Source organism: Marmota monax, unplaced genomic scaffold (genome assembly GCF_021218885.2).
Source record: "Marmota monax isolate L192 unplaced genomic scaffold, Marmota_monax_Labrador192_F-V1.1 WCK01_AAM20220418_F8-fsc00065, whole genome shotgun sequence".
NCBI classification, from domain to species: domain Eukaryota; kingdom Metazoa; phylum Chordata; class Mammalia; order Rodentia; family Sciuridae; genus Marmota; species Marmota monax.
Genome location: NW_026694038.1, coordinates 8,162,688 through 8,185,058, shown reverse-complemented (window position 1 = coordinate 8,185,058; position 22,371 = coordinate 8,162,688). Strand labels below are relative to the sequence as shown.

Here is a 22,371-nt window from a genome sequence, read left to right as displayed (position 1 = left end):
AAATATCACCCTGAGGGCTGCTGAAATGGAGTCTGAAATCCTCTATCTGAGCTCTTCATGAGTTGCTTCCAATTTACTAATCAAGTATAGTTTTTGCTGTTCCCCAGTATGCACTCTCCACCGTCTATTGATAGCTCACTGTTAATAGTGTCAGGGTCATACCCAGTTCTCAGCCTCTACTCACATGTTGTCATCAACCCCAAATACAGTATATGACAGGCTCTCAAGTCATATTGCATGGATTTGAGTACCATCCCCATTCTTTGTTTTCTGTCCTAAACTTCTCTGAATCTCAGTTCCTCCATCCAAAATTGTGATAGAACTGGGTATGTAATTCCAGAGACTGAGAAGGCTGAGACATGAGGATCACACAAGTTCAAGACAGCTTCCGCAACTTAACAAGGTCCTAAGCAACCTAAAGAGACCCTATCTCAAAATTAAAAACAAAAAGGACTAGGGATGTGGCTCAGTGGTTAAGTACCTTTGGGTTCAATCCCAAGTACCAAAATAAATAAATAAATAATTTGAAAAAAATTAGGATAGAAATAGTTACTCTCATATGGGGTTACTGTGAGAATTAAATGCATATAATATGTGAAGAATGTGTCAGCCTAGAAAAGGAGCTGACATCTAAGTTAGCACTAAAAAGGAGTTAGCTATTTTGATTCTCTTGTACATATCCAAAGACCTATTGGACCAGACCCATTTTAAATCCTGTCTCCTTTTTGAAAACTTGCTGGACTTTTGGCAGCTATTACAGCTTTTCATTCTAGAATAATTTTTAATATGCAAAATACCATGCAAGGGTTTATATTATGATATTCAATGGTTCACTGTTTCCTTAGTTCATATTTGATTCCTGAACTGAACTGCAAGTACTTTGAAAGTAAACACTGTCCTACTTGGGAGCACGCTCTGGCCATGTGGTAGACAAACTAGCATAGTACTAATAAAAATTGTCTCTCTAGAGAAGAACCATAACTGTGAATGGGATGTGTTCCAAGTATATTCATTGCCTAAAGTCTGCAGTACCACACCTTTATTTCAGAATCATTCATTGCTAAATAAATGTTCTTAGTTAAAAACAGAATTTTTTACTTTGTAAAGATTTGCTCTCAATGACTTTTTTTTTTTAAGGTGGGACATCTTGGGAGCTGTTATCGGTACAGAGTGCGGAACAATAGAATCAGGTTTATCAATGGTCTTCCTCAAAGACGGAGAGAGGAAATTATGCACTCCATACATGGACACTACTGGTTACGGGAACCTGAGATTTTACTTCGTTATGGGTAGGTACATTTTGAACAAACTTTGTTGACCTTAGGGCAGATTCTAGTCCAGGACTTATTCCTAAGAAGTAAGATTGTTTGTTGTCTACTATATAAAATGAAAATTCATGAAATATGAACTTTGCGGACACAGCAAAGGCCTATGGCATGGGCCCTGCTGGTGTCTTCTTGCCAAGAGCTAGTCTTAGCATGCCATGACTGGGCCTCAAGAAAAATGCCACAATACCTTCCTTCACCTCTTGCTCTATGGTCATGGCTGAGAAGACAATAGGAGAAAAGCTAAAAGCAAAGCAACTCCTTTGTCCATAGCCAGTAACCTCACCAAAAAGCAGTCTGTCAGGGTAAGTCATTTGTTTTCAATGGATATCCCATCATTGCCTAACCTCTTTGTTGGGAGAGACTGTAAAAGAAACAAGTTTATAACATTTTATCATTCTTTAATAATATTCTCTACATTCTTTTTGCAAACACATAAAGAAAGGAAGTATTCATAAGCCCCCTTTTCTTTAGATTTATTTTAGAGTAAACAAAGCTGGAAAAATACCTAGGGAAGAATTAGGGGTTTGAAATTGGTGAACCACCCTCCCCCAAAATTTAGCCTGCTAGTCAACAAGAGCCACGGTGACATGTTTTTTCCTGATGTCATTCCAGAAATGTGTGTAGTTGTCACATGCCTTCTTTGTTGAGTGACTGGGAAAGCACAGGCAACATCTGGAAGTGAAACAGGAAACAAACATTGTCTACCTTTGAACTTCCTAGAAGAGATGTCAGTTCAGCAGGACAAACAGGTCTCCTGAATCTAGGCTTCTTTGGCTGTGGCTATTTATCTCACATTCCTCACTTCACCTCTTTGACAATCATCCAGCTCAGATTTGCATGGTAAACCTCAGGACTGTATCATGCTCTCAAGCATATTGCCTGTGTGATGCTAACTCGTTTCCAATAATGATCTGTTTGATAACTGAGAAGTCATAGATAGAAAATAATGTAATCTCACATTTAAGAAAATCCTTGCCTTGACTTTGAAATGGTTTGTATATTTAAAGGCCCAGAGTTCATTTCCTCTAAATAATTCATGTTCATGCTGTCTCTCATTTTATTAAAAGCAATTCCTGAGAAACCTATTGCAAAAAAAAAAAAGTTGGAATGAATATTTACTATGCCAATCTAATTTAGATTTTTTCCCCTTTTACCATTTTTTTACATAATATATTTGAATTCTTGACTTTTTCACAGAAAAGCAACCCAGTTAAGTATGTTTATATAAGATTAAGTCCTCGTTGTGTAAATTCCTTTTTATAAGTGTCTATATGTGAGATATTAAGTCATCTTTATTTCTTTCTAGAGCAAAGCAAGTTATTAACTAATGAATTAAAAATAGTGTTGATTATACAGGAAAATTAACTCAAAGGAACCCAAAGAAGTACATTATCCCAAATAAATCATCTCCATTCAATTAAAAGTAATAAATGTCTATTAAATGTAGAGCTCTGAACTAGGATGTGTAGAGATTACAACTTGGGAGAATAATGCCACCAGAATCACAGTGTTGCTGGTCAAATGAGTTAATACCCACAAAGCACTCAAAACAGTGAGTAATACATAAACTTACATCTCTTTGTTGCTATGGATTTAAAAATTACTTAGACACAGCTCCTGCCCACAAGTAACACCTAACTATGTACAAGGGAGAATGCAGGCTGCTGTAGTGGAATGAAACTGCTATGGAAGTGCAGAAAAAAACCCTGAGCAATCACAGTGGGAAACTGTAGTGGAGGGATAAAGGTAAAGCTTCATAAAGGAGATGGCATTTGAACTCCGCCTTGAAGAGTGGGCGTGATTTGCATTTAAAGGAAGAAGAGAATTCTAAGCTAAGCCATTTGTGGTGGGGGGGGGAGCATGAAAATAAAAGTACATGGTATGTTTTGGGCTGGGTGATTTCTCACACATAGATGAATGGAAGCATGGAAGACTGAGCTAGAAAAGTGAATTGGAGCTGAGTAGTGATTTTCTTTAATCCTGAAGAGTTTTCTTTTTCTAGGTTACCTGGGGTTATCAGACAGTTCTTGTTGGTTCTGTAGAATACCATCTGGTGGGCTTTAGAATGATGATTCTGACAAAAGAATGAAAGAAAGATTGAAACAATATGAAATCAGAAGGCAGTATTCTAGTCAGGGCAAGTTTGTCAGATGGAAGAAAGAGAGAGAAAAAAAGAAAAAGGTAAAAGAAAAAATGCAACCCCAATTAAACATATTACAGACAAACAATAATTTTTGTATAAATATTTTCCATGCAATGTGTGCATCCAGCTACCCTAAATCAGGAGGCTATTGCACTAGATCGAGCAATGAAAGAATCCAGGCAGTAATGGTGGTAATGTCACAGAAGGGACAGAGAGGGGATAACTGAAGAGTTGACTGTGGGGGTGGTGGGGTGGGGTGAGAACTATACTGGAGAGGACACAGATTTCTCTTCAGGGTGACTGGAAAGATAGTGTCATTTTCCTAAACTAGGAAATATCAAAAAAAGGAGGCAAATGTGGAGAATATTTTGTTATTAGATATGTTAAGACTGGGATTTCTAGACTGTCATGGGAAAGAAGAAATTCTATTCAGGGTTTGAGTCAGATTTGAAAATCTTCCACATGCAGGTGACAACTGGAACCCCTGGGCTTGCCATGTCTCCCAAGTGGAAGTAGCATAAGATCTGAAAAATTCTTAGGAAGAACCCTCAGTTAGATATAGGTAGAAGGACAGAGTGGGCAAAGGAGACTGAGACAGGGTTTCAAAGGAGGTCTGAAGAAGGTCTGTCATTTGACACCAAAGGAGGATGAAAGAGAGTGATCCAAGTGGGATGACAGGAGGTGATCTGCAGTGTACAGAATGCCATAAAGAGAAAGGCCAACCAGGAAAAAGGCTGGGAGGCCACCAGTGACCTTCCAGAGAACATCCCTAATGTGTAACACCTGGGAAGCCAAAGTACATGGAGTTAAAAAAAAAAAAAAAGAAAATAACATGTCACTGAACTAGGACTGTTCCTTCAAGAATGTCATCAGTAGAGTTAAGAAAACAAATGAAGTCTGGATCTTGAGGAAACCACGGTATCCAGGGAAGTTGTTTGTTTTAGGACAGGAGAGGAGAGGAGAGGGTAAGGTAGGATATGGTGGGATAGGATAAGACTGGACCTATAGAAAAAACTGAAACTTTGGTAGCTAGTGGGAAAGAAAGTACTATGGGAAGGGATTTATCATAAGATGGTTTATAAGTAACCCCTCTGGCACCTTTGGAGAATCAGTGGCTAATTGTTAATCTAAAGGGCATCAGACCCTGTCCATGATATATTATATGCTTGCTTCCTATCAGATTTTTGTGAATGTAATTTCTGGAAAACTTATCCAGTTTCCAAAATTCAGTTCAAAGTCTGTTTCCTTTGTTTATACATTCATTTATTCAAACAAATTCATTAAGGGCCAGTATTCAGCACTGTTTTTAGAGCCAGAATTCAATGAACAGGACAAAAATAACCTAACAGACATCATTCATTTGATTATTTGTTTATTGGTCCTCCAATAAGTATTTATTAGCATCTACAATGTGCTCAGTTCTTTTAGCTCATATTTATATCTTTTTTCTCTGCATTTTTGCTACAGCTGTGGTGCACAACAGTTTCTAGTCATTTTTTCATATAAGTAGCAACATATCCTCCTTATTAATATGTTCAAAAATCTCCAATGGATACCTGAAGCCACAGACAGTACTGTACCCTATATATTCTGGTTCTTTATACATACACATATCTATGATACAATTTGATTGATATATTAGGCATAGTATGGGATTGATAACAATAACTAGTAATAAAATAGAACAATTGTAATAACTGCAATAAATATTATGTAATTGTGGTCTCTCTGTCTTAGACAAGGCAAGACAGACGTTAATATTTTCAGACTGTAGTTGACCATGGAAAATAAACAATGGAAACAAAATTAGGAATAAGAGAGACTCCTGTATACCGGTCTTGTTTTTCCTCACTAAATAACAAATTTTTTGAAATCAAGATGTATTTCCTCTTCTAGTCCAACGCTCTGCAAATAGCAAAGCCTCAAAAAAATCACTTTCCTCGTATAAATAAGTATCTTAAATGCTACTTAAAACAGTATTTAAAATACTTAAAAACATCCATTCATCTAGCTTTTATTGAAATCCTTTTTTGCATTCATTGCTATTCGAGATGCCCCCTGAGTGCTACTTTCCACAATGCATCAAAGGCTATGAAGCTAAGGAAGAATTCATTTCTTCTTGCAGGAGCTGCTGTCACTGAAACTTCACAGAACTGATAAATTACCCTCAGAGGGCTCTTTCAGATAAAGTCTATCAACATTTTAATGTCTTGGCTCCTTTTGGACCTTCTTCGGCCATTCTGGGCTGGGCGAGGCTCCCACATGTTTTGCGTCTCTCTGACAAGCAGATGCAGTTCATGGACTATTCTTAGGAAAGCACAGGGGGCACAGGGAACAAGTTAATGAAATCACAGAGAATTGATAATTTGGGTCCTATGTCTTTAGGTGTGGTGCCCCAAACCCACACCACCTGTGACCTTTAACCTTTTTAGTTCTTTTTCCTGGTAAGCCTGCGAATGTGCTGAATACTCAATTTTTAAAAAAATAAACCTGATTTTTCTAAAAGGGAATTTTGTTTTTAACATGGATCCTTTCCTCCAGACACCATCATTTACGGTGACTTTACTAACTGTACTTATCAAAATGTTGAAGTTTGTAATAAATGCTAAAACTATGATGCTAATGTTAAAATCACAAGATGTTCTCTATGGGTGGTTGACCTTGAGCAACAAGCATCCATTAGGATGAGATCTGCATTATTATCATATCTACTTTCTCTATTTTCAGTTCATATTACTTAATCCTATAAATATTTAAATAGGCAAATTTACCTGAGGCAAACATATCTACATGCCAAATGTTAATGCTTTATAAATACCATCATTCAGGCTGGGGATATAGCTCAGTGGTAGATTGCTTGCCTAGCATGCATGAGGCCCTGGGTTCAATCCTCAGTACTACTTAACAAACAACAAACAGGAAAACAAATACCATCATCCAAGACTTCCCTTCTGAGTGGTAGTGTAAATTTGGAGTCAAACAAAATAATGTTAACTACAGACTTGACTTTGGTAGTATGGGCTCGTTATAGAACTGTTATGGTTGAGGTGTCCCAGAAAGCTCATGTGTGAGACAATAAAGACATGTTCAGAGGTAAAATGATTAGATTGTGATGGACTGTAACATAATCAGTGGATTAAAATTTTAAATGGATTAATGGGTGGTAACTATAGTCAGGTAGAATTTGCTGAAGGATGTAAGTCACTGAGGGGTTGCTTGGGGATTATATTATCCCTGGATCCTTGACCTTCTACCATGATTTAATGCCTCACCTTTGTCCAAGTGCAATGCAGTCGTCTGTGGACTGAGGCCTCTGATACTATGAGCCAAAATAAACTTTTCCTCCTCTAAGTTGTTCTTGTTGGATATTTCAGTCCCAACAACACAAAGCTGACTATATCTCTGCACACAGTAAGTGCTCGAAAGTCTGGCCCAAAATAAAACCCTGGTCCAGACATTGCCTACCACCATTTCCACCATCAATTCTTTGTGAAACTGGAAAGCCACAGATACTGCCCTTTCCTCAAGATCCAGACCATATCTCTTCTTAACTCTATGGAATAAGTTCTTGAAGGAGCAGACTTTTTTTTTTTTTTTTTTAACTCCATGTGCTTTAGTTTCCCAGGCATTTCACATTGGGAATTCTTTCTCAAAAGTCCCTGTTGGTCTCTCAGCCTTATCCTATTTGACCTTTGACCTTATTCTCTGTGGCATTCTCTATGCTGCAGATCATTTCCCTGTCATCCCACCTGGAATCATTCTCCTCCGTCCTCTTTGGGAATTAAACAGATTATCAGGCAGATTTTCTCACAAGTGACTGAACTATAAGATCAGTATGTCATGAGCCGGAATCTCAATCTACTCTCCAAAACTTTTTGACCAAATATGGAAGTTAATTTCCACAGCTCCACCCTGTAATTTACTGCTATCCCACAAACCCCTAGGCAGCTCTAGGAACACAGCAATAGAGTAAGAATGTGTGCTGAACTTCCTCCTTCTCTGGCTCAACTAGATACTCTAGTAGCAAACTCCCAGAATCCTCTAGTCTATCTTAAAGAAGCTTAGTTTTCAAGCCAGACCCTGGCTTCTCTGCAATCAAGACAAGTTATTGGGTTACTTCCACTGGTGCTTCTCAAAAATGCCAAATAATTTTAGAATTAGCCTAGGAGAATTGAGTTTAGAGTATTTGCACAGTATAATTCCAGTAGTGTGCTTCCAAAGCAATTACAAGTCATCTGTTTAACTATTAGTTTAGATTATTGAGAATTGTTACATTTAGGAAGATGAAATTTTAAGGAAGTTATATAAATAAGACAGCTTGCCAATCAAAATGGGCTTCACTGGTGACCTTGGTGGAGTCATTACTGTCACTATGCAGGTCTCAGGCTTATAGATTCAGAAAAAAATCAATTTTCTTAATTAATCCCAGAAATGGGATCTTGGAGACTGGCTCCTGCTAAAAGCTCTGAGGAGGCTTACGGACAAATCATAATTCTTCTCAATAAGTATGACAATTTTAACCGTTAAGCATTAAGGAATAAACAATGTTTATAGGATCAAATCAGATATACCTATCACCCAGTCATTTTAATGGCAAGAATTCCAGAACTATGATAATCTGATATATCATTCTTCACTGCAGGATACTTCTTGCCAAATGAATTAACAGGACTTGCCTTTATCATTAAAAACCCTTTTATTCCTGTCAAGGCTATAGACATCCTGTCAAAGTCTTGCTCTATGATGTCCTTCTTTTTATGCTAATATTTCTTCTATTATTATGAGATTTCTTCTACTGATTGGATTCTTTCTAGTTTTCTTATTTAACATCACTTAGAAAATCATTTCTTCCCAAGATCAGAACCAGTTACGCTAATGGATTTTGAATCAACCATTTATAAGCAATTGACCCTTTCTTGGTGTATTTTATTTCACGTTGTGAGTCTCAACCAATATTTATTTTCCGAGTTTAATTCTCAAAGGGTAATCTCATTCTAGAACTCTGGGATTCCATTACTGGCACCATAGAGTGCTAGCAACAGCAGGTGCCTATAGATAAAAATTAACATTGAAAGTGGCTGATTTAAGAACTGAAAGAATTTTCAGATAATAATTAAAGTTTGTGGGGCTGGGAATATAGCTCAATTAGTAGACTGCTCACCTCTCATGCACAAGGCCCTGGGTTCAATCCCCACCACCACAAAAAATAATAATAATAAAAGTTTGTAATAATGTTACAAACTTTGGGCCTTAAAGATAGGATATTTTCCAGTAATTGTATATACACATTCACACTTTTGTTGTCATGATTATGACTGATATGAAGGATAATGGTGGGTGGGGAGAGGCATATAGTTAGACATGGGATCCTTTAAAATCTAGGTTATGCAGACGATGGATAGAAGTCAGAAATAGCAAGAATTATTGGCAAAGCACAGTAGTGAAAAGAACAGTGTTATGGTTTAGATATGAAGTGTCCCCCAAAAGCTCATGTGTAAGATAATGCAAGAAAGTTTAGAAGTAAAATGATTGGGTTATGAAAGCCTTAACTGAATCAATGCATTAATGCACTTGAATGGATGATGGGGGGTGTGTAACCAGGCAGGTAGAAGTGGCTAGAGGAAGTAGATCACTGGGAGTGTGCCTTTGGGGTATACATTTTGTCCCTGGTGAGTGAGTTCTCACTCTGCTTCCTGATGGTTATCCTAAGCTGTTTTCCTCCACCACATCCTTCCACCACCTCTAAAACTGTGAGCCTCAAATAAACTCTTCCTCCTCTAAAATTGTTGCAGTCAGGTCTTTTGGTCACAGCAATGAAAACGCTGACTAAAATACAGAGGATCAAAGGGTAAAAGACTTGTATCTACTCGTGGCTTTTCCTCCAGCTGGTTAAATGATTTTGAACTTCCAGTACCTTCCGTGATATTCAATTTCATCATCAGAAAAATCTTAAGTACCTTCCAGTTCTAATAGCATATCATTTCATGTGGACTGTGAAGTAGATAGTGAATAACTACTTTATGTACCTTCCAACAATCAAATGAAGTACCAAATATAAAAATGAAAAATGTAAAATGAACCTCACTTAAAATACAAATATATGTGCTAAAATACCATAGGTATTACTTTGCAACAGCCTGAATGACACCACTTTATAAGTCTTTAATGCAGTGCATCACCAAACTTGTTTTAAAATCATAATCAATAGGTTCTGAACTTTGACCATAAAGATCTCAAATATAAGAAAGTAATGGTTTATTAAAAAGCAAGAGCACATCTTTTTATTGATTCTTTTTAGTTATACATTACACTAGAACTCATTTTGATGTAATGTATAAAAGGATGGAATATAATTTGCTCTAATTCAGCCCCTTTCTCTCCCCAAAAGCATATCATTTTTAATGTGGGTTGAAACAGAGACATGTTGTCCTGCTACACACAGACATTTACTTGAGTAATCCCATTAAGCAAATAGTTACTTTGACCTTCACAAATATCAAGTCTTTAGCATGGCTCATCTGAACTATCTTCATGAATGATTTCCTTGGGTTTGATTATCTTTGTTTAGGATCAATTTTTTAGTTGTAGGTGAACACAATACCTTTGTTTTATTTATTTTATTTTTTGTGGTGCTTAGGATCAAATCCAGTGCCTCATACGTGTGAGGAAAGTATTCTACCACTGAGATACAACTGCAGCCCCTAGGATTATTAAGTGACATCTGGGTGGCATAGTTATTTCTTATTCTGAAATTTAACACTGTATTTGATGTTTGGGGAATGCAGGTTGGTACTAACACCACGAAATTTTTATTTGGTGCAGGAGGAATTTGTGACCCCGGAGATTCTCATGAAAATGACATCATCTTGTATGCAAAGATAGAAGGAAGAAAAGAGCACATTGCACTGGATACTCTTTCCTATTCCTCATATAAGGTACAACTCCCAATCCTTGTGCCAAATGCTCACCTCACAACTCCCCAGACAAGCCAAAGTCAAAACCATGAAGACCATGCCAGATACAGAGAATAAATCCCTTTCCTGGCAGCCCAAGAAATTGCCAGTTTAAAAAAAAAGTGACATGGACATTTTAATATTCACTTTTATTTCTGATACAAATAAAAATTAGATTTTATCAAGAAGAAAGAATTATAGCCCATCAGCAATAATAAAATGGAACCAAATACTCTGACTGACAGTTATTCTTGTCCCCAGGAAAGCTCTAAATATGACTGTAATTATGCAGCCTTACAGCCTTGCTATCAAGCTTAATAAGTATTTATCCAGCCTTTTGAGATTTGTTAGGCAGATGACATTGTAACAGAACTTTTATGTTACCTTTGCTTTATTCTTTGCTAATTAGAGTGACTGAGGTTGACCTTTTTCCTTTGCCCTGTGGATACAGGGCAAATATTGTCTCTGGTTATTTGCAAATATCGTCAAATCATGTGAGATGCTTGTCATAGGGTATCAGATTTAAATTATTTTTATTATAATAGACTTACCTGTGCTGAGATTATACCCACATGCTCATTAGTCAGCTTTATCTCCAATATTGATGACAATATCCAGCATGTTCCCATGTTATACCACTTGGGATTTCTTAGTGAACTACTTTTACAGCAGGGACATGGTGGGGTTATATCTGGTCTGGCATCTGCGTGTCTCAGACCAAATCAATTGTATAAGTTATACATTAACTCATTGGCTCTGAAAGTTTCTGCTTAGAGTACTATTTTCAGAATACCTGGTTTGGAAAACCATTAATATCATACAAATCCACTTTCCAAAGCACTATTGATAAAGCCAAGTAAATGTCAAGTTGCCTTTGTCTTGTGCTAACGTAGATAAAATGGATAAACCTTTTTAAAACCTTAGACCAATTTGTCTTTGAACAGAGAGCCCTATCAATCACACACAAGAAGCCACACTTGTCTTCAAAGGAGGAATTCTGAGTCACTAAAAAAAAAAAAAAAAATGCTCCTTGACAGCATCTTCTACATGAAATAACAAATGGAACACAGGGCTATTGCCTGATGCTCAACAGATGGCAGTTATGTATTTAGCGATGACTAGAGAGAACCTATGAGAATACACATTGACAAACATAGGAAAGGTTATGAGTGATTTGGTTTCCTTTATTTGGAAGGTTCCATCTTTGGTGTCCATGGTCATCAACCCTGAACTTCAGACTCCTGCTACCAAATTTTGTCTCAGGCAAAAGAACCATCAAGGACATAATAGGAGTGTCTGGGCTGTAGACTTTTTCCACGTCTTACCTGTTCTCCCTTCTACAATGTCTCACATGATACAGTTTTCTATTAATCTGGGATGTGGAACACATCAACCTGGTAACAGGTAGGAAACCCTATTTTGTGGGTGTACTAACAGTTAAAAATGAACACATGAACTTGGCTGTTAAATCAGAGACAATTTCTCAGTAGGTTTTTAGCTGGATTTTTAATAAAATATCCATTAATAAAATACACATTTTCCCCAAAAGAGAAGTCCTTCAGTTAATAGGTGGGTTATGACTGGGTAGATTTTAAGTAGGAATTGGCTTCATTCTAAGAGCATGATTTTAGGTATGAGAGGTGTGTGCATGCGCTGTGGCAGCCATCCATTACAACAGATTGCTGAGAGAGTAACAACTGAAAACAAGCTTGACCTCATGTTGGCTAGTGACCCCCTAATAATAGGCAGGGAAATCAATTAGCACTTCAAGAGCTATGACTTCTCAGTTTCACTTGCAGAAGTGTTGCTGGGATCCTTTCTAAGAATTTTTGTGTCTCACATTCACAGGATGAAGTGACAGTGTGAGACATGGTAATTGCCTTGCCATCTATCAAATTCAAGAGCTCAGACTCAAGTTACCATTTTTTGTCTTTTAAAGGAGTTTGTTATTATAGCAGTAATTTAACTGCTTGCCCTTTGAAGGCTGGTCAGACCTGGGTGAAAGAGAAAGCAATCATTTAGTAAAGAGCCATCTTAAAGAAATCTCACACTAGTTCTAAAGATGTTTATTGTATTTAGGCAGAGATGAAAAGTAATTTTTTAATCTTTGCCGCTTTTGTGTTGTGCTTGTTCTGTTGTTACTAGTGTCAGCTTGGAGTTTTCTACTAACCATGGGCGTTCCTGGTCCCTGCTTCACACTGAATGCTTACCTGAGATCTGTGCTGGCCCTCACCTCCCCCACAGCACCATCTACTCCTCTGAAAACTACAGTGGGTGAGTAAATTCTCTCCATGCTGCAGAATGAAAATTAATGAGTAATACAGAAACTATAGCATTTTTTACATAATAGATAAGGAATCTGACTTCTCCTTAAAAGTAGTATCATTAAAGAAGGAGAGAAATACTTTTGCTAAAGCTGATGCAAGATCACAGTTTATACAGTCATTCGTTTTTCATGTACCTGACTTATATTTTGGACTACATGAATTTAAATTCTGTTATGGCAATCCTGTGATTATTACCAAAAGGCTTACTGCCAAAATAAGACTTATGGAAAGAGCCAGCATAGAGAAGTATAGAAAAGTTAAGTTTTGGAATTAGACCTGAGTTTATATGTTATTCTGCCATCTACTATCTGGGTAATGATATGCATTCTCTCTGAGAAACTTTCTACTTCTTTTCACATAAATTAAAGACCATAAATGTATTCCTTTGAGAATTACTAGAATTAAAATGGTTATGTAATGCTTTCCACTTAACAGAATAAATATGATTTACATAGTAAAAATATTTACAAGAACATCAAAATTAAGTTGGGAAATGTTTTCTTTTTAAAAAACATTTTGCTACCCCTTTTTACATGTGCAGAGGGCAAGGGGTAGCAAAAAATTAAAAAGTAATTGATGCTAATCAGCACCCCATCTCTACACAGATGATTTCTGTAGGTTAATATCTAAGGTGTGAGTATTGTAAAACCTGATTTAAACCTTACAGAATGTATAAATGTATCAAAACATAACATGACACCACATTAATATGTCCAATGTTTATATATCAGTTAAAAATAAATAAATAAATAAATAAAACATTTTATAAAAATAATGTCTAAACAAAATAAATATCACTTGCTATGAAGAATAAATCCACTACTCTAGTAGGATATGGGTGCTCTTACAAGTTGTATGTCTGTTTTTAAACTATGCACAAATTCCATAGGTGAACATAAAGAGTTTATTGAGAATCTTTAGTGCTATTACAAGTACCTAGAGATGGGAACATCACACGCATATAATATGGATTTAAAAGATGTCAACATAGTCTGGTTTTGTGCTAACTTTTTTGCAGGTGGAACCGAATAACGATTCCCCTCCCTAACGCAGCACTAACCCAAGACACCAGGATCCGTTGGAGGCAAACAGGATCAATCCTTGGAAACATGTGGGCGATTGATAATGGTTAGTGTTTATGCCTGTCATAATCACATGCCATTGATGTGGAGTCTTCCTGTGCTTTTGTTAGTCATCCCAGACTTAATCACATTTCTAAGTCATGGTCTTGCAATTCATCAAACGCCCTTTCTTCCTTTTCTCCTTTGCATTCCGTTAGAAACCCAGGGATGCGCAATCAGAAAAAAAAAAAAAAAAGCCTGTGTAGTCAGCAATATTAGATGCTAGAATGTTTCAACATACACGGTCTAAAAATGCTTAAAGCCCTGAAACTCAAATTCACAGTTGATGACAAGGGATATCCTAACATTTTCTTTGAATGTGTTATGCAAAATTAACATAAATACCATCCTGCGTGTATTAAAATAAGACCCATTCTTCTCTTAGTAACTGCCATAACATCTGGAAGACTTATCTGTTTGCTGCAGACACTACACTGAAAGCAACATCATCTCTAAAATACTGGTGAAACTTCTGCTTCCTTTTTCAGAAAATAGCCTAAAAGGAAAAAGTGGATATACACACAAGTTTTTAAGTAAATTGTTGACAATTTGCATCATTTTTAAGCCAATAACACTTAGGACAGATGCACAATGAAAAAAGGTATTTTAAGTTATAGGGTTAGATGACTAATTTCTTACATTTGTTATTAATAGTCAATTTTCTGATTTTTTATTCTAATTATGGATGGATTCAAATATTTTCTGTTTTCAGAGTATATAAATTTGACTGAAAGTTTATACTACAAGGAAAAGGAAAGGGAGAGAGACAGGGAAGGGAAAGAGGGACAAAATGTCAATACTTCAGCCAATGGTCACAGATTTGTGATCAACTTTATAAAACCTACGTAATTGTTTAATGTTGGTTTTTCCATGTCTTAATCTTCTTTTGTTATTTTTGAATAATGTAGACACTGAGAAGCTAATTACATATATAAAGTTCTTTAAATTTGGGAATAACTTCAGGCAAGATGGCTTACCCATAAACCAATGTGAACTTTTTAAATATTTTATGTTCAAAAAAAAAAAAAACAGTAAAAAGCCCACACTTTGAAGGCCATGTGAGTTTTATAAACATAGTGCATTTGTAAAAACATCTAAAGTTGAATTTGTTAAAATAGAGTTTCCCCATTGACAGATTTTTCTTTTGTTTTTGTTTTTGTTTTTTTGATACCAGGGTTTAAACCCAGGTATGCTTAACCACTCAGCCACATCCTCAGCCCTTTTTATTTTTCATCTTAATCGCTAAGTTGCTTAAGGCCTTGCTAAGTTGTTGAAGCTGGCTTTGAACTTGTGATCCTCCTGCCTCAGCTGCCTGAGTTGCTGGGATTACAGGGCAATGATAGAATATTTTGCATAGCATTTTAATTACTACACCTTTTAATGAGCTCTAGGGAACAAGCATGTGTCTCTGGGTAGTGGGATATGAACGGGTTTTTCCTACTGTCATAGTTTTCAAGGGTTCTCTCATAAGCTCATTACTTTTATTACTTTAATAATCACAAAAGAAGTTTTAAAATTAATAATGAAATAAAGCATGCGAGGAAACTGAGAGTCCAATGAAGTATAGATATAAAAGCCTATGAGAAGAGTATCTCAATTTTCTGAATAAGGCTATTATAATATGATTTGGGTCAGAAAGAGCTACTTCATGTATCTGGGTTCCTACCATCATGCTTTGAGTATACTAGGAAAAGGTTAGGATACAGAGAATGCATATGGGTAGCAATGTGTGTTAAATGCAAAACTGAGGGCAGAATCTCTTCAATTCTGTTATCATCCTATGTGAGGTTTTCACAAAAACAGGAACAGTCTCTGGCTTCTTCACAAAGCAAAGAGAAGACACACACTCCTTCCCAAGAGAAACAAGTGCTATAGAATTCCCCTGCAATCTCCCCCTTTCAGTATGGAATTACAGAAGTATGACCATCAAAAGAAACATAGAGAAAGAAACAGACCAGTATCATAATTCTGTTAGGTATGTTCTTCCCTTACAATAGCCAGCTCCTGCTATTTGTAAAGAAAGTATGTGAGTACATTGCTGGTGGGATGACAAACTGATGCAACCACTATGGAAAGCAGCATGGAGATTCTTCAGAAAACTTGGAATGGATCTACCATTTGACCTAGCTGTCCCATTCCTTGGTTTATACCTAATGAACTTAAAATCAGCATGCTATAGTGACATGGCCACATCGATGTTCATAGCAACTCAATTCATAATAGCTAAGCTCTGGAGCCAACCTAGATGCCCTTCAACAGATGAATGGATAAAGAAAATGTGGTACATATACACAATGGAATATTACTCAGTGTTTAAAAAAAATTAAATTATGGCATTTGCGTGTAAATGGATGGAGCTGGAGATTATTATGCTAAGTAAAATAAGCCAATCCCCCCTCAAAGGCCAAATGTTCTCTTTGATATGCAGATGCTAACTCAGGTTAGGCAGGAGTTGGAGGGAGTAGTTTCACTGGATTGGACAGGGAGTAGGGGGAGGGAGAATGAGAAAGACAGTAGAATGAATTGGACATAATTCCTATGTTCATATATGAAATACACGACCAGTGTAACTCCACATCATGTACAACCCACAAGAATGGGAAATTATATTCCATGTTATGTGTAATATGCCAAAATATACCCTACTATCACATATAACTAAAAAGAATAAATAAATAAGAAAGTATGTGGGAAGTTATCCTAAAAATCTTCACAAAATGGAAAATCCTAGGTTAAATTATATTTGTTGTCATATTTTTATTTTTTCAGCTATATTACATTAACAATAGTAGTAAAGAAAACTACTGTATGCTTTCCATACTCTTGTGGAAAGGAAGACTGTAAACTTAGGAGTCCTAATGACTCTACTCAGTAGGACAGGATGACAAATCCTTATCGCTGTTTTTTCATTGGTTTGGAAAGCCTTATGTTATTGTTGGTTTGGGGTTTTCACCCTGGAGACTTTCTGAACTATGGCATGTATGTACTGTAGGGCAGCCTCCAGAGTAATTCTTCAGAGTGCAATATTCCTCTCACAGCACCTGGAGCAGGTTCTACTACAGTCATAAAACCAAGTGTGCTGGAAAGAAAATCCATACATTTTTCCAGGCTAAAGAAATAATAGAGCCCCATTCTGATGGCTCAGCAGTTGACGTACAGTGAAGCCCATTGAAACAACATAGGGCAGGAGAGTGGCAGTGGAAACAACCCCAATATGGTGATGATGATTATAACCATGTGGTGACATGAAACATTTTAATAACTCTTTCAAGGAATATCATTCTCCCACTTTAAAGAATGGGACCACTGAGGCTTAAACAGGATGAATCAGTTAATCAAAGTTTCCTGGTGAAGCCAGATACAAATCCAGGATTATCTGACATCTAAAATCAATGCTGTTAATAATGTGGCTTGCTATCTCTTCTCTTCTAAACCAGTAGTTTCCTTCATCAAGGTTTTTTTTCCACCACCAGCCTGCTTTGCATCTCATTTGAATTACTCCTCCTATTAATTGGCTGAAGGGATTATGTGTTTCTAGGAGTATAGGTCACAGGAAAGTCTATTCTAAAATAGAATTGTTTAAATATCGTGACATGCTTATAGGGCAGATAAGAAAGTGATAATGGATGGTAAATTGTCTTGTGCCTGAAAGTAAATATGTGAGGTCTTCATAACATCTTAATTATATCTCAAATCCTCTTTGGTTTTGTCCCACTTTGGGGCTGTTTCATTTGTTGATTGTGCCAATTACAAAAATACTTAGTATCTTTAAATGTATTAGAGTCTGAGTATATCAGAACCTATCACTTGAGCATTTTTCAACATTCCAAAGATTAGAATATAGGTTTGCAACATTGCATTTTTAGTCAAGCTCAGTATTTAAGGAAAAAGGTCTGCATGGAAATGGAAGGAGACCCCTCATTGTTATACAAAATTACATATAAGAGATTGTGAGGGGAATGGGAAAAAAATAAAGGTCTGCATTATGAATTAACTTTTATGCTCAATAACAGATTCTTAATATCATACTCCCAGGGAGAATGAATTAGTAAATGTAACAATCATTTACAATGTTGTAGATTTTCCCCCAAATAAGAATGGTCATTGTAGTTAGGATCTCTCTCCATTTTGTGATGTATCAAATCGATCCTTTATGAATTCTTCATTTCTACCTAAATGGTATAGAAAGGTCAAAACACAAGCAGTAATATTCAGTCTGAAAATGTTTTAGCAGAAGAGACTCTGTTAAGGAATCCCTATCATATGGTCCTATTTTCTTTAGTACAAAACATTAAAATCTTGAAAAGGTTATTTATGGAAGGCAAAGCACTTCCAGCAGGTTTGTAACTAAGCACTTACCCTGTCACATAGCACTTCATATGTCACAATGGATTCCTATTACCAAACACACAAGCAATAGGCCATATTTCATAGATTTTGCTTCACAAAATCGTACTGTTGGTGTTCCTCGTTTTTCCAGTTATGTCGCCATCTTTTACATGATTCCTTTTTTCCTGCAGTTTATATTGGTCCATCGTGTCTCAAGTTCTGTTCTGGCAGAGGACAGTGCACTCGACATGGTTGCAAGTAAGCATTTGAAAAAAAAATGTGCATGCTTTTCCTTTTTGGTATATAATTTATATATCAAAGGCAGAATCATTTTCATTGATTTTAGTATCTTTTTTTGTAGTCTTTTGAAGTATTTTTAAAACCAAAAACAGGACTCTCCCAATAAAATTTAAGTGAAATTTAAATGTATTTTGTAAGTGAAATTTAATAAATTTATATGAGGGTCAATTGTGAACAGATTTAGTATCTGTCATGTAAATTTGTGAACAAATTGGAATTCATCATAACTTGATGGCTCTCTTTCCTATCTTTGTTATATTCCTCTTCATAATATTGTTCTTGTGTTCATGAGTCATGTTTTGATTCCTAGCATAATTTGTCAATGTTTCATTAAAGATAAAATTAGTAATGATCCATAGACCCAATGCTAAAGGAATCAGAACTGGGCCAGATTTAGCAGATCTGATAAGAAAATGCAACATCTTTAAATAACTTTACAATCTTATGTACTTCTGAAAATTATTTGGCTCTTTAAGATGATTATAAAGTATTTTCTAGAACAGTGGTGCTGAATTTGAAGTCTGAAATTATGCATTTCATAATTTAATCATCACTAGTAAATTGTGCTATGTTTATAGCAAGAATGGATATTTACATTTATTATGTCATTCTCAGATTAATATTTAATTATAAAATATTCCAGGAATACCTGAAACACAGCCAACTTTGTCATACAGATAAAGTTAAATACCCTCAAACAAAAAGAATAATTAATTAATTGGGTAGTTAATGACTACAGAACTTACAAAGGGCATTTAACCTAATCATTTGAAAATTATATACATGAGGCAAACACTTGTAAGCCCTGAGATTAGACTGAAGGTTAACTTTTTAAACTATATTTCAGTGGATTTAATTAGCAAAAAAAAATCACTCTGCACATGAAAATATCGTGTAAAGTATGTGAAAAATTGGTAAGTTTCTGTTTTAATTTCAAAACAGAATACAAGTCTCTATGCTTTTAAATAAAACTATCAGCTCCCACCTGAGACACTGCCTCATGTAACACTGGCTGGTTTTTTCTTCAAGTTGTATCTTCATGCATAATCCATAACCGGGACATCCACTTTTTAAATGCATTTAAAATAAAATCAACACAAGATAAATTTGAATGGTAATTTTGTGCTTTTGATATTGTTCTTTTTGACACCATATGTTACCCTAGTTAATCATCCTTTCCTCATTCTGAAGTTTTACAAAATATTTTCACCAGTTAGAAATAGAGCTTTTCCCCTATTCTGACAATGCTTTCTGTAACATTCATTGGCTTTCTATATTAGGCTAAACATTTGACCACTGCCTCTTTTCCCAGACTATGTGCCTTGTTGAGTTTGAGCAAAATTGCAGGGAGAAAAATTTTATTCAACACCACTTATTTCCTTTAAGCAGATCCTTGAATTTGGGGGCTCTGCAACTGTTTGTTTTTCTCCACACTGCTCCCCTCATTATTACTATTAATTGCTACCAGAATCCCACCTGCTTCTGTTCCCCAACATTTTCCTTCCTGTCTACAATCCCAAGCCTCGGTTTCTAAACTGACTAAATTCACTAATCTGAGAGCCTAACTGTGTTGAGAGGCTAATGGGGAGAGACAGCATTGGAACTCTTCTCAATTATGATCCGTGAATCTCAACAGTGGGGGCTTTTCTCCCGACATACAGAATGAACTTAATGCCACATTTAAGGGTAGCTAGATGAATCAGCAGGGACGTATTTAGAGTCAGGGAGCCTCTTGTTATCACTGAAATCACTAGTTTGTGCAGCCTTACTGTTCTGGAAAATAACAACTACAAAGATTTTTGTTGTTGTTGTTTTTTATTTGTTTGTTTTAATTTTGAAATACACGTGGAATGCTTCTCTATATTCTTTCCCAACTGCATAATCTTTTATTAAAACTGGACTATAAGAATCACTAAATAAGAACTGACTCCAATGTGCTTCATCTTATATAGTCACCAATTTCTCCCAACCACTAGTCCTAAGAAGACACATTTAAGATACATAAAATCCCATTTACCCTAAATAGATACTGGCAATAGTCTTGTTTGGGAGCACAAATTCCAATTTGTTGTCATGGTAAGACACATTCAGTTTCCCGACTTTAAAATGTGTTCAATTCAAGGGAGAGAATTAAACAACAGCAGATGAGGTAGAGAGGGAAGATGAGAGGGGAGGGGAGGGGGGATAGTAGGGGATAGGAAAGGCAGCAGAATACAACAGTCACTAATATGGCATTATGTAAAAATTGTGAATGTGTAACTGATGTGATTCTGCAATTTGTATTTGGGGTAAAAATGGGAGTTCATAACTCAGTTGAATCAAATGTATGAAAGATGATATGTCATGAGCTTTGTAAAGTTTTGAACAACCAATAAAAAAAAAAATAAATAAATAAATTAAATTAAATGTGTTCAATTTAGCAATTTTTTCCCCTTTTTGGAACTACTTGGTTATTTATTCAGAGTCGGACTATGTCCATGAGATTATATACATGTGAAAGAAAACAACTGTTTGAAGCTAATTTACATGTCCAGTAAATATTGTTTTACTTTATGACCCCTTTCCTCAATGCTGTTCAAGATGCCAAGACAACCCAAAGACTTCATGCTGCAGTTGTTCTTGGCATTATAGGGTGCAAATTCTTTGAAAATCTAATGGAAATATGGACTTCTCCCCAGAAAATCTAATACATATATAAAATTTGGCATTTGATTTCTGAACATTCACACATACTGTGGACCCTGTGGAAGGTCAATATGGACCCCAGTTTCAGTAACACTGCTTAAGAAGTATCCTCTGGGTCATACTATAGTTATCACTTCATTTGCATACTTACTTTACAAAAGGTTTGTTTCAGACTAAAGGAAGTTTGAATGCTTCCATGAGAATCCCCTACACCAAAAGAAAATAATCCCATTTTATAATTGGTAACATTGTAAGTGTAGTAAGAAAGAAATGGTGCAGTAAAAATGAAGAATTTGAATTGGGTGCTATGGCACATGCCCATATTCCCAGAGACTCAGGAGGCTGAAACAGGAGAATTGCAAGTTGGAGACCAGCCTCAGCACTTAGCAAGGCCCTAAGCAACTTAGTGAGACCCTGTCTCAAAATAAAAATAAACATGGCTGGGGATGTAGTTCAGTGGTAGAGTACCCCTGGGCTCAATCCCCAGTATCCAAAATTTTAAAATATTTTTTTAAAAAAAGAATTTGGAACTAATTTCTGATGAGCATACTCCTTAAAATGTGAGAATTTTCTCATATTCAATTATTCATCCATCTGTGATGAGGTTTTACTCACTGATAGAAGACTCAGGGAACTCCTTATATAGTCTAGTCGGCTAACAGAAATATAGCACATTCTCCCAAGCAAATTGTTGGGGGTGGGAGAGGAAATGAGTTGATTTTTCTTGAAGTATGCCTAATTTGGGAGCCCACAGAGACACCACACAGTTATCCTAGGAATTTATGTATAGGTCAAGGGTGAATATATTCTCTTTATAATGTCAATATAGGTCTGGAAATGTATCTTTATACATTTCCAATTGTTTCTAAATATTTACAATAATTCCTATTATAATATGTCTTTTTGCATTTGTCCTTAGAGGAAACTTATTCCAGGTATCTTATTTGAAGTATTTTATTTATATTGTTTTCTTTATAAATTTAATGAGTATTATTATAAGTATATGTGTGTGTGTATCTTTATGAGATTTTAAGTTGCAAATATGCAGACTACAGATGAATGTTAGATAAACTGAGGTCACTGGTTGAAGGTGAGTGCTGGATTATTATTTTAATCATAAACTTATTACAGTAGCAGTTTATGAAGACTATATTCTTCTGGAATATTTACAGTCAATCAGTCCTT

At 35.9% G+C, this 22,371-nt stretch overlaps 1 protein-coding gene and 1 long non-coding RNA gene across 2 annotated transcripts in view; one reads left to right on the top strand and one right to left on the bottom strand.

Moving 5' to 3' along the window:
* Reln (reelin) overlaps positions 1 to 22,371 on the top strand; it is a 473,157-nt gene that overhangs the window by 304,668 nt on the left and 146,118 nt on the right. The window contains exons 12-17 of the mRNA XM_046464128.2: positions 1,138 to 1,289; positions 10,294 to 10,406; positions 11,620 to 11,828; positions 12,570 to 12,698; positions 13,770 to 13,879; positions 18,393 to 18,459. Coding sequence (XP_046320084.1) covers positions 1,138 to 1,289; positions 10,294 to 10,406; positions 11,620 to 11,828; positions 12,570 to 12,698; positions 13,770 to 13,879; positions 18,393 to 18,459 — 780 coding nt within the window. The remainder of the gene's footprint in view (positions 1 to 1,137; positions 1,290 to 10,293; positions 10,407 to 11,619; positions 11,829 to 12,569; positions 12,699 to 13,769; positions 13,880 to 18,392; positions 18,460 to 22,371) is intronic.
* On the bottom strand, positions 674 to 11,172 carry LOC131424937 (uncharacterized). Its single transcript, XR_009228606.1, has 3 exons — positions 10,976 to 11,172; positions 3,336 to 3,402; positions 674 to 2,000 (listed from the first exon to the last, which is right to left on the bottom strand). It is a non-coding gene; the product is annotated as an uncharacterized LOC131424937 (long non-coding RNA).